General features: G+C 43.7%; 1 protein-coding gene across 1 annotated transcript in view; it reads left to right on the forward strand.

The window, feature by feature from the left end:
- The window catches only part of LOC149440450 (putative ATP-dependent RNA helicase DDX60), a gene marked incomplete at its 3' end in the record, with an annotated part of 218315 nt that overhangs the window by 46026 nt on the left and 158988 nt on the right, over positions 1 to 13301 (forward strand). The window contains 2 exon segments of the mRNA XM_089658599.1: positions 3314 to 3458; positions 6520 to 6672. Coding sequence (XP_089514725.1) covers positions 3314 to 3458; positions 6520 to 6672 — 298 coding nt within the window.

Raw genomic sequence — 13301 nt, forward strand, 5'->3', positions numbered from 1 at the left:
GAGTAAAGAAAAAAAATCCTTTCCTTCCCTTTCTCTCCCCTCCTCCACTCCTCCCCTCTACCTTCTCCCCCTAACAGACTGCCAGTCCTCTTGTCTTGTCTCTCCTTGTTCTCTATTTTCTTCTTCCCATCCGGCAATCTCCATTCTTTGCAACTCAAGTCTTTCACAAAAATCTCTCATGTCCTCTGGAAATCTCAAGTGAGCTGTTACTCCATTTTTCCAACCAATTAGGCATGCTGGAGTCCCCCATCTATAAGACACATTCTTTTTTCTCATCTGCTCTATCAGAGGTTTCAGAGTTCTTTTTCTCCACAAGGTCTCTGGTGTAAGGTCTGCAAAAATCTGAATGTCCATTTCGCCATATTTAATCGTTGTTTTCCCTTTAATCTTCCTCCAAATATCTTCTCTATCCCCATATCTGTGGAGTTGGACGATTACATCTCTCGGTTTTTCTTTCCCAACACTTTGATATCGTTTTCCTATTCTCAAGACACCATCCATTTTAATCACTTCTAATTCATGTCTGTCCATTATAAAATTTAAAATTTTACATATTACTTCTTGCAATACTTTCCCTTCTACAGTTTCTAGGACACCTTTCATCCTTAGATTGTTCCTCCTGTCCCTATTTTCTTGTACCTCCAATTTATACAACAATTTTTCCTGGGTTTTCTCCATATTCTTTATTTTTTTCTCTAATTGAGAAATGTTTTGGGCCTGATGTTTAATTTTCAACTCCGTTTCCTCCACTCTTATCAGCACCTGCCCCAAATCATTTCGGATAGTTGCCTTTTCATTCTTTATTATTTTTTCTAAGGACCCAAACATTTCTGCCATCTCTTTTTTGTTTGGTGCTTGTAGATCACTTTCCATTTCTCTTGACTCCACCATTCCAATTATTTGTTGATTACTAACATTCAAGCCCATTGATAATCTAGGGCTATTTTCCAGACTAATATCACCTTCCCCTTTTCCATTTACACCTTATAGCCTTTCTGGGGTCACATTTCCCTGAGACGTGTATTTTTTAATTGTTCCCGTTTGGGTCCCTTTAAGCCCGCTTCCTTTCGTACTTTTATTCTTCATATCTTCTGTGGGGCTTATTCTCCTCTATAGTTTCATAAAATAATAGGTGTTACAAATATATGATAGGGTCCCCTCTTTGCCTAATAAATTGTCCACTTGGTTTCCTTATTTGGTTGCTTAATTTCTTCTTTTTATCTCTCCTTCAAAGCCCCTGGGAATACCCTCATCTCTCCTTCATCTTCTGCTCTTTTAAACAGTATCATGAAAACACTTGAAAAAGCATTAATTTATTTCAAGCCGCTTTCACTCACCCAGCTCTCTCCTCCTTCTCTTCAATGCGGCTCCAGACTGCTGACATCAAGCTACTTTCCTCAGAGCGATCTCCAGGGGAATTCCACAGGGTTCCTGAGTATACTAGGGCACACGTCCTCTCTCCGGTCCGGGTATCCAGCCAGGGGGTACTCTGAGAAGCCGACAGTCCCTCTCCTCTCCTCTCGGGACGCCGGCCGGCTTCCTCCTTTCCTAGCACTCCTTTGCGGCTGACCACGTGGTCACGCCGCTCTCCTGTCTCCCGGCAACCCGGCTTCCCGGCTCTCTTAATTGCCGAGCTCCGGATGGGTCGATCTCCGCCCACAGCTCCCAGTCCTCCTCGTCCCCGGACCTCCGCTCCGCTACCGAGGCCCCAGCATCTCAAGTAGGTCTCGCCCTGGCATATTCCAACTCAGATAGGGTTCCTGGGGAGGTTGGGTGGGGGAGTCTTATCGGAGAGCTCCTACATTGAGCCCTCCGCCGCCGCCATGCTCAGGCTCCACCTCCCTGAGTCTATGTCACTGCTCATCTTAATCTACTTAATTAGCCCCTGTGTGTCTTTAACCCAGGACATGAGACTGGCTTGCACCCCTCACCCTGCCTGCATTCTCTACCAGTTTTCAGGATCAGGGGGGTCAACTGGCTCTTGTCAAACAGTTCAGTAAACTTAAAGTCAGCTTTATTTGTCAGCAAATGTAAAAATTGTAACAAGCTTTGTCTTCAGATCAAGCTCAAGCAAGACAGTTAAAGCTTCATGTCAGTGCCATACATAGTCCAATATACAGTGGATAATAAAATGGCAGTCAGGGTGCCATTGTCTAGCCTATAGAGGTCTGTGTGTTCCTCCATGGATATGCCTCCCCAGACCATCACTGAGTGATGGTGATCTGGCAGTGCAGGCACTTACCTTACACAGGAAGAGGACAGCTGAGGCCACCTTCTCCATGACCAGATTCCGGATGCTGGGAAGGAGGGAAGTCCAGCATGATGGTACACAGCTCAGCTTCATTGGTTGCAGACCAGTTGCCCAGCCTGGCACTGCAAGATGGGGGGCAGCACATAGTTGAAGCAGATGAGACATCAGCTTAGAGGGGGTGGAAGTCTAGAGATGGTGATTAGTAAACCCTGGAGGAGGATGCAGGAAAGGAGCGGATCATGGCATACAGCGGATCCCCGAAACACACTATGACTTTGCCTCCCAGCAGCGCTGTCAGAGACAAACATTAGCTCATCTTACCTTCTGGAACATTGTCACATGTCATCGGGTGGAGCAAAGTGTGTTCTGTGTAAAGAAGGAAGTGTAGTCACCGTACAGGCTGAGGGCCAGGACCAGCAGCTGTGGCTGAGCCATAGGTGGCAGTGCTTCCTGGGTGGTTGCCTAGTTCACCTAGCCTCTGCATTTCACTCTGTTTGATGCTTTGGGATGGTGGGTCTGCAAGCCCAGACCGCGATCTACCTGGCTGCAATCTACTGATAGATCACAATCTACTGGTTGCTGACCCCCAATTTAGAATGAGGAGCTAATAGAACTCTCTCACAAAACAAAATCTAAGAATGGAGGACGGGCAGATGATTGATAAGTCAGCCCCCTCCATTCATAGATAGATTGATAGAAGTAGTAAGGATGTTATCAATGAAGAAGCTGGGTGGAAAGGGTCCAGCTCTCTGGCAGAGCTCTATAGATGAGAGCATGTGACAGCCCCTAGTTGTATTATTACCACCACACTGGTAGATTATGGCGGCAGGGGCAGGGGTGACATGGACGATGGAGAATTTCTGCAAACAGAAGAGGAATCAGCAAAAGGGACACATCCAATGTCCCTTGTGATGATTTTTCTGTTTTTTTATTTTAGCTAAACTTTAAATTGAGCCTTTTGTTTTGCCCTGCATGGTTAAAGAACACTTAAGCTATACTGTTTTTTTCTAATTATTCTTCCGGGAACCACAGTAATATGTTATACACTTTTTTTTTTTAAAGCAACAAAGATGTGATCATATTGCATTAGGCCTAATGGAAGAACACTGCAAAAAGACAGAAATAAACTGGACTCATATTTCTGATATAAGTGACTATTTACTGCTGAAGAACATCGCCTACTACTGTGAAAAAGAATGCAATGCAGGTATGTGCCATACAAAGAAAAGATCTAAAGGAATGCACAGTACCCCTGATATACAGTATATGCAAATGGTGAATCATTTCACAACTCTACAATTTGGGAAACTGATAATTTACAAAAAAAAACAAAACGTTTTTTTTTGCAAAAAAGGATTCTCCAGAGAAATTTCATTATGATAATGTCTGAATTACCTGGGCCTTTTACGTTTGTTCTTGTCATCGCTTAATAATGACTTTGGTACCAGGGCTGCATTTTACTCACATCCTAGCCTTGGCTGTTTTACATGAATGAATTTTTCATTCCACTTAATAAAATTCAAGTATACCAAAGACTTTAGGCTCCTTTCACATGAGACTGATCCATTTTTCTCAGCCAGTGATTTTTTCGCTGGTCCCCTGCTGAGCTGAGTGGAGCAGGAAGATGACATGTCCATGTCTGCTCCGCTTATGCAGAGCAGACACGGACACAGCCTGCTCTACTCAATGGGCAGTCGGATGTAAACAGACCAGATGTAGGTGGGTGTAAATGGACATGTGACGGACCCGGTGCCCGACCCCTGCCTTTCTCACCAACTCGTGACAAAAGACCAACCAGTCTTACACCACGCTGTCACTTGCGTAACAATGCCACTCTCAGGTGCATCCTGCACAAAGATTTTCCAGCTCGCGGGACCACAATCTGTGTGAGAGCAGCCTGAGAGTGATTGTCACTGGGTTAAGTGATTACTCAATTAACCCTTCAAACTCCAAACTGCCACCAGATAGTTTTGGGACTATCAACCCTTCACATTGTTAGCAAGAACAAATGTGAACAATAAACATCTGTAACACACATTGTCACCACAGACAAGTATATTCAGAGGATTGTTATCTACAGTAACACTCTTCAGACAGGGATTTTTTTAGTTTGCATTAAAAGCCTTAGAGATAATTGTAACACTGTTCAAAATAGGGTTTATTAAGCCCTGGTTCACACTGATGTGGTGCGGAATTCATAGCGTTTTCTGTGCGAATTCCGCACCACATCAGAATCACAACCCGTTCATGCGAACCGCTGCGGGTGTGTATGTTAAGATAACAACACCCCAAAAGCGGTACACAAAATGTGGTGTGATGTGCAGAATTGGATCGCATAGGTGTGAATACCCATGCGATCCGATTCTAGTGCGGACCAAAAAAAGGTTCCTGCACCTCTTTGGTGCGGGTGCTGTGCTATTAGAGCCATACAAAATGTGTGGCTCCAATAGCACTGCACACAAATCGCATCTGATTTGTACAGGAATGCGGTGTAGTTCCTGTGTGAATCACATGCAATATACCGTACCGCATATATGTAAACCCAGGCTAAAAATCAAATGGTGCAAATAAATATTTACAGAAAGGGATGTTACAAAGACATAAAGAGAACAATAAAGCGACAGAGAAATAAAAGAAAGGAGTTAAGGAAGAATACTTGCAGTCCTTGGTTTTAGCAGAGTCCAATTGTCCAAACAAAAACGTTGCCTTGGCTCTCTTGGGTGTTCCTTGGTTGATGGTAACTGAGAGCTCTTTTACTAGATCCGGTCAGTTCCTTTTCTATGATATCAAAGGGGTGTGGCCAGAGACCAACTGACCAATAATCAGGTTTAAAGGATGGGTGCTAGGAGGTCACCAAATTTATGACCAAGTCCCTACTACAGTTTCATACTAATATTAACAACTTCCATTACATGCAGGTGGTATTCTAGCAACTTGCAGATTATTATTCAGAGTTATATTTCGAACCCAGGGATACCAAACACAGCGTACCTTAGTTACCCAGGAGAGAAGAGACTGCTTTCTCCCCTTTCCTGTGTGCTAACATAGTCATGTATGACCTTGATTTGTTCTGTATTATATTCCCTATTCAAATATATACCTAATATTAATGTGCCCTGTTCCTGTTGAATACTCTGAATTGTATGTGGAATGGTTACATGTGGAATAGAAGTTTTAGGGCACGCTCTGCATTCCTAGAGCCTTAATGGCCTTACTTGTCATGTGTGATGGCTTGACTGAGGTATTGAGGAAAGTGTTTTCCGTTTCCAACAGACATCCTGTCAAAATTAATTAGCTGTTTACAGCCCTGGACAGGCCTGCATGCTGGGTCTATTTATGTTTTAATTAAGATATGAGGTTCTTTTGAAGTTTGTTAAAAGTTACAGCTACAAATTCCAGTTTTCAGAAGGAAGGAGGGGAGGAAGATCATTGCTCATGAAAAACAAAAATGGCTGTCACGTACAGGTTCCTTGTCTTTATTGCGGACAATCGTTACAGACACAAGTCCATTTACATCCGCCGCTCCATAGAGGAGAACGGAGAGTCTGATCTGGTCTGCCTGAAAATCGGACAGCTAGACCTGATTGGATCACTCATGTGAAAAGGGCCTAGTCTTCAGTACATAGAACAAATTTACTGAATACGCTAGGCCTTTTCATTGCTCATTTCCAGCTGGATGACTACAGGTAGGTTCACGTCTATGCAAGTTGCAGTTGATGTGTTTTTTCGGCGCGCTTTGTAGTGCATTTTGTCCTATTAAACACGCATTTTTGATGCAAGTTGTGATTTTTTTGGCTAATTGGAAAGTAAGACAGTTATGTTCATGTAGTGTGACTTTGATGCTACTTAAGTGCCAGAGAGTGTAACATTGCATCAAAGTTGCACTACATGAACAGAACTGTCATATTTTCCTATTAGCAAAATTTAAGTCAATTACACGCAAAACACAATCTGCTTCTGGAAAAAAGTTCTAGACCCATAGGAATCCATGGACTAGATTCATATGAAACCATGATAAATGGACTATAGTGCGTTTATGGAAAATGCATTTAAAAACACATAGGTGTGAACCAAGTGTACACGCATATCTTTCAATAATTTGCACCTGTGTGCCAAAGGAATTATTTTGCTCTCCTGGTAAAGTTTCAAAACTTGAGAAAGGACTGGGCTTAGGCGAATAGGTGGTTTGTCTGAATATGGACCATTCAGAATGAGGGTTTGGATAGTTCAGGTGGATGCCTAAATTGTATCAAATTAATTTTTTTCAGATCTGAAGTTGGAATTTGGAGAGAAAATAAATGAAATATATATGTGTCTATGGAACAGCATACTGAAATTATTTCCACAAGGAGAACATTTTCTGTCCTATGAACTGAGAACAACAGTGAAAACGTTTCTCACACCAGAGTCATCTGTGAATAGTATGTGGATTAAACACAATTTCCAGTACTAAATAGCCAGTTCATAATTGTTATAACTGTAAAGTGAAATAAACTCTCTAGTTATGCAACAATTAGTCTTAAATTATAACAAGCTGCAGTGTGTTCACTAAAGTTTAACTAAAGGCTCCAGTATAACAGTCTAAACAAGAAAAATCCAGTTACTATGTGAACACAAGCCTCATAAATTAAACAGAAAACTTCCTTTACATACCCTGATTGAGCCAAATCTTCCTCATTTGTGTCTCACAGGTTCCTCTTCCCAGACACTGCGGCTCACAGTGGGCGGGTTTAATAAACAATCCTGCTGCCAATCCAGATAGCAGCAGGCAGGACTAGGCATGACTAGGTGCTGATGGATAAGCTACAGACTTGTGAATCAGCAGTGACACCATGCCCCGTGCCCCCCCCCCATGCATATACATGAATACAAATGGGGGTAGGACCTGCAGGGGTATGTAAACAGCAATTGCACCAACATGGGAGGTATCACCACATACATTGGAGTGAGAGCAATATTTCATAGCCAACTGTAAACTGATAGCCTGTAAAGGCTTTTAAACAAACATGCCCAATATTGAGTCTTGACATGTTTGGTGTATATTTATTCGACGCCACCCCTTTTTTTATATTGTACAAAAAATTTGGCATTATATTGTTTGTATGTACTAGAATTCATTGTAGTTTATTTTTTCCTGAAAAGAGATGTTTGATAAACAGCTGCACAAATAACATGTGACATAAAATTGCAACTGCTGCCATTTTATTCGATAGGGCCTCAGCTTTAACCACCTCTACCCTCCATATAGGGAAATGGACGGGTGGGAGCTCTCTTGTTCTGGGAGGATGTCATATGACATCCCCCCACTTTAGTTGCGCATGCGTGCCCCCGGGGGGCGTGCGGCGATCGGTGGTGCACTGTGTCCCTAGGACATCGGTTATCAGCAGTTCTCTCCTCGCACTGACAGCGTGTGAGGAGAGGAGAGCCAGTAAGCGGCATTCCTCATAGGGAACATCTATAATGATAATCAGGGCACTAATCATCAGTGCCCTGATGATCAGTTCAGCCCCATCAGTGCTACCTTTCAGTGCCCATTATTGCTGCAGATAAGTGTCCATCAATGCCAGATATCAGTACCCATCAGTGCCAAATATCAGTGTCCATCAATGCCATCTATAATTGCCCATCAGAGATGCCTTTTACTGCCCATTAGTGATGCCTGTCAATACCCATCGGTGCCGCCTATTAGTGCCTCCTCATCAGTGCAGTCTCTCAGTACCCATCAGTGCAGTCTCTCAGTACCCATCAATGATACCTATCAGTACTGGTCAGTGCCACCTATCAGTGCCAATCAGTACCCAGTCAGTGCCACATATCATTGCCGTCTATCAGTGCCTATCACTGCCACCTGTCAATGCCACCTATGAGTGCCAGTCAGTGCCACCTATCAGTGCCACATATCAGTGCCCATCAGTTATGCCTGTCAATGCCCATTAGTGCTGCCTCTCAGTGCCTCCTCATCAGTGCAGTCTATCAGTATCCATGAGTGCCACCTATAAGTGCCAGGCAGTGCCGCCTATCAGTGCCACCTATCAGTGTCCATCAATGCTGTCTGATAGTACTCATCAGTGCTGCTTATCAGGGCCCATCAGTGCAGCCTCGTCAGCACACATCAGTAAAGGAGAAACATTACTTACAAAATTTTATCACATAAGCTAAGAAACTTTTTTTTCCAAAGTGTTGTCTTTTTTTAGTTTGTTTAGCAAAAAATAAAAGCCATTAAATACCACCAAAAGAAAGCTCTGTCTCAAAAACATTATAAATATTTGGTTTGGGTATAGTGTTGCATGACCACGCAATTGTCATTCAAAGTGTGACAGTGCTGAAAGCTGAAAATTGACCAGGACAGGAAAAGGTGAAAGTGCCCGGTAGGCAAGTGGTTAAGAAAATATGTAACGTTTGAGGGTTTACAGTAACTTTCTAGCAAAATATTGTGATTTTTTTTAATGTGTGTGAAAAATTAAAAAAAATGTCACAGATACAAAGTGGTTCAATAAAAACTGGAGTTTAGTGTAATTTTAAGGGATCTATTTAAAAAACATTTGCATTGTAAATATCTCCGCATTGGTGCATGTGTAACAATTAATATCTGTAATGTTTGTAATGTATGTAGTAGTTTCCTTATTGCCTTTCTCTAGGAGAATGTAACATTTGGTCCCCTGGCAAAACAGCATGTGGTTTATTTACTAAAGCTGTAGAGTGCAAAATCAAGCTTATTTCTGCAGAGAAAGCAATCAGCTTCCAGGTTGTATTGCCAAAGCTTGATTGAACAAGATGAGGTTAGAAGCTGATTAGTTTCTATGTAGCAGTGAGCCTGATTTTGCACTCTCCAGCTATAGTAAATAAACCCCCGTGTCTCCATGTTGATGTGGACATGGCCTCTTACCCACAACCCTGGCCCCATGTTTGTGGGGGTTTGTGGAGAGGGGGTTTATTGGAATGTGGAAGCCCCCTTTAAAGGTAAGGAAGCCCCTGGATTATGTGCTCCCCTACGTGAATGAATAAGGGGTACTGTTTTATCACGTTTATTTGATTGTATACATTTTTGGGGTTTTATTCAAGATGTACAAAGAGAGATCATGCAAATACTTGTACAGTAGGTTTGACATTTATTAGGTAATGACAAGCAAATGTAATAATATTAGAAAATGTAACAAGAATACTTAGCTATAGATGCCTTTTCTCCGAGAAGTCCCATCCACTTCTATTGCAGTTTGGCACAATGATCAGACCAGACGTGTGCATTAAGCAGCCCTGAGATGAGACTGATTTTAGCTGTACTATACAGGACTGATTGGTAGTATACGCAGGACTGATTGGTAGAAATGACCAATTACTAAATAGTATTACCTTTTAAAGAAGATGGCATACATTCCTGAATGGCTTAGTAATGACATTCCTATAGTATTTGTATCAGTTAACGTTCTTTTAAGGCTCAAGGTTTTTTACCTTCATGTGGCTTTCCCTGGGGGCACTGCTAAGTGGCTCAGTGGCTAGCACTTTTACCATCCAGTATTGGTGTCCTCCATTTGCATATTTTCCATACCAAAATGATTTGTCTCCAATGTGGCAGGTTCACACCATTGCATTGTGGTGGTGCAGGTAGTGTGCACTGAACAAAAGTGCAACGTGCACTTTTAATTGGAACCCATCTCCACTCATTCCACTGGTCAAACTCTCCTGCCTTAACTTTACCAACCTGACTGTATGCCTTCCTAGGGGCCTAAAATGGCAAGCTAATTAATAGGTAGCCAAAAGGTAGGAACTCCCCTTAAAGATTAATTCCACTTGTGTTGAAAAAAAAAACATCCCCTTAGGGATTTTGACAAACTTTGGCAGATTCATACCTTTTTTTTAATTTTGAAGAAGTAGCTGTTTCTTGTCTTTGTCCATGTTCAGAGTGAATCTCTATAGATGTGTGTGTGTGTGTGTGTATATATATATATATATATATATATATATATATATATGTATATGTGATTTTAGAATTGTAGCACTACCCCTTTAGGGATTGCTGATGAATTCACAATTCGTGATGAGATCTCCAGTGTCAAGCTTCCTCCTCTAACCAACATACCAGGCCCAACACCAAGCTCAACACTCTCCTCCTTTGACCCTGTTACCACCAAGGAAGTTACCAAACTACTTTACAAGGCCCACTTCACCACCTGTCCCCTGGATCCTGTCCCCTCACGACTGTTGCAGCCTCCTTCCTGCTCTATCCTAAACTCTCTGACCCACATCTTCAACCTCTCACTCTCCATGGGCACCTTTCCCTCCACACTCAAACATGCACTGGTTACCCCCATTCTCAAAAAAACCTTGTTGGACTACCTGTTTGAATAACTTAAGACCCATCTCCCTGCTCCCGTTTACCTCCAAGCTCCTCGAGCGCCTTGTTCACAACTGTATGAACTGCTACCTCACCGACAACAACCTTCTTGATCCCTGACAGTCTGGCTTCTGCACACAACATTCCACATAAACTGCCCTACTAAAACTCACTAATGACCTACTAACTGCTAAAACCAATGGCCATTACTCCATACTCATACTCCTTGACCTTTCCGCTGCCTTTGACACAGTCAACCACCCGCTCCTCCTCAGTAAACTCCACTCCATCGGCCTCCGTGACTGGTTCTCCTCTTACCTTTCTCAGCGCACTTTCAGTGTCACATACAACTCCTTCTTGTGACAGGAGTGACTTTTGGAGGTGGGGGGACCCCTGTATCATCTCCCCAAATCCCTCTTATGTGTAACGGCACCCTGTGCCTGTAAGGGGCGCAGGGTGCTCTGTCCGGATATTGTGTAGACATGTATTGGTTGGGTGTGGGGGTTGTCCATTGTTCACTGCCATGTGGTTGCCCCATTATTTTATTGTGTCTTGCTTGCCAGCAAACTATTATGGAATGCATGTGTTCCCCTATTGTCTACTGCCACCTGGTGTATCCCATTGTTCTATTGTGTGTCTTGGTTTGGTGGGGGGTGTTTCCAGCAGCCCTTGCCTCCTGATGGGATGCCTGTTGATTTGTTTCCTGGTTGTATTTCCCCACCCTGTGTATATATCTTGTGTTTGTGTAAAAATAAAGCAGTTGACTTCCTGTTTTAAGAGAGTCTGGTGCGGTCTTATTTCCTGTATGATCAGCGGTGGGGTCCATGGATGGTGTTCAGCCAGGGGAAACGGGAGTCTAACGAAAATACCCAAGTGCGGTCTGGGTCCGGTTCTGTTACACTCCTCCTCCGCTCCTCTTCCCCTTTCTGTTGGGGTACCCCAAGTTTCTGTTCTTGGGCCCCTCCTTTTCTCTATACCTCCTCCCTGGGCCAACTGATAACCTCCCATGGCTTCCAATACCACCTCTATGCTGATGACACCCAGATCTATCTCTCCACTCTCCAGCTCACCCCCTCAATCTCCTCACGTATCACAAATCTACTAAGTGACATATCAGCATGGATGTCACATCACTACCTCAAACTCAATCCTTCAAAAATTGAGCTTGTAATATTTCCTCCTCCCCTATTCCCCACTCACGACTTTACCATTAAGATCAACAGCACAACCATTGGTCATTCCCCTCATCAAAGGGAGCTGGGCGTAATCCTGGACTCTGACCTCTCCTTTGGGCCCCACATCCACTCACTGGCTAAGTCCCGCCGCCTCAACCTCTGGAACATTTCCAAAATCCACCCCTTCCTGACCAATGACACCACAAAACAACTTATCCACGCCTTGGTTATATCCCGCCTCGATTACTGCAACTCCCTCCTCACTGGTCTACCATTACACAGGCTATCCCCCCTTCAGTCTATTATGAATGCTGCTACTAGACTCATACACCTTACGAACCGATCAGCGACTGCTGCCCCTCTCTGCCAATCCCTTCACTGGCTTCCACTAACCCAATGTATAAAATTCAAAATACTAACCACAGCTTACAAAGCCATCCACAACACTGCCCCTAGCTACATCGCCGACCACTTCCAAAGATACCGCCCAAATCGCCCACTCCGCTCCTCCCATGATATCCTCCTCTCTAGCTCCCTCATCACCTCCTCCCACGCTCGCCTCCAGGACTTCTCCAGAGCCTCTCCCATCCTCTGTCCCTACCACAGCATGTCCAGTTAGCCCCCACCCTGTCGGCCTTTAGGAGATCTTTGAAAACTCACCTCTTTAGGAAAGCCTACCCCACCTCCACCTTAGAACTGTACTTGAATCACCTCTACCAGATCATCCCCTGCAGCTATCACCTTTTGTATCATCTCCCCCTTCCTTTAGATTGTAAGCTGCATGAGCAGGGCCTTCCTATTCCTTCTGTAATGAAAGTATTGTAAATGTACTGTCTCCCTTATATTGTAAAGCGCTGCGCAAACTGTTGGCGCTATGTAAATCCTGTATAATAATAATAATAATAATTTGGGTCCCCCTATAGTCTTGCACAGCCTGTAATTTAGCATGTTTCCACACAAGCTCCCAACCGTAGACAGAAATCAATCCTTGAGCATTTATTTTGTTATTTTATTGAAGGGACTAGAACTTGGATATTGTAAGGGGTGTTTTGACGGAGCATAGGCAGGACAGAACACACAAAGAAGATGGTAAACACACAAAGCTTTATTAAGGAAATGACAGTCACTCAATTGGGGTCTGCAGGTAGCGTGGCAGCACCCAGTCCAGGGGAATAGCAAGGAGAGGGCTCAAAATAAGTGTAATCTGTCCCCAAGGGGTGGCAAGGTTAGAGTCTCTAGCAATTTGTAATCCAAGTAGGGAGCAAAGGGGGAACAGAGTTCAAGGACAGTCCAGGGGGGATAAACAGGGGTGCATACACTCACGGCTCTAGCAGGGATGCCCGGGTTCACAGCAGGTGACAGTCCAGGGGACGACCCACCTCAGCACACAACAGAGGGTCCTAACAACAGGTACCAGTCCTGAGTACCAGCAATGTACTCCGTGGGGAATAATCCTCTCAATCTTAGCATCAGCGTCAGCAGTAGTAATAATCCTGCCAAGCGTTGGGTATTGCTGCAGCGTGTCAGTAGTGGGAATAATCCC

The sequence above is a fragment of the Staurois parvus genome, unplaced genomic scaffold, assembly GCF_062004578.1.
Source record: "Staurois parvus isolate SC_StPar_1 unplaced genomic scaffold, SC_StPar_1.0 ptg001083l, whole genome shotgun sequence".
Lineage (NCBI taxonomy): Eukaryota > Metazoa > Chordata > Amphibia > Anura > Ranidae > Staurois > Staurois parvus.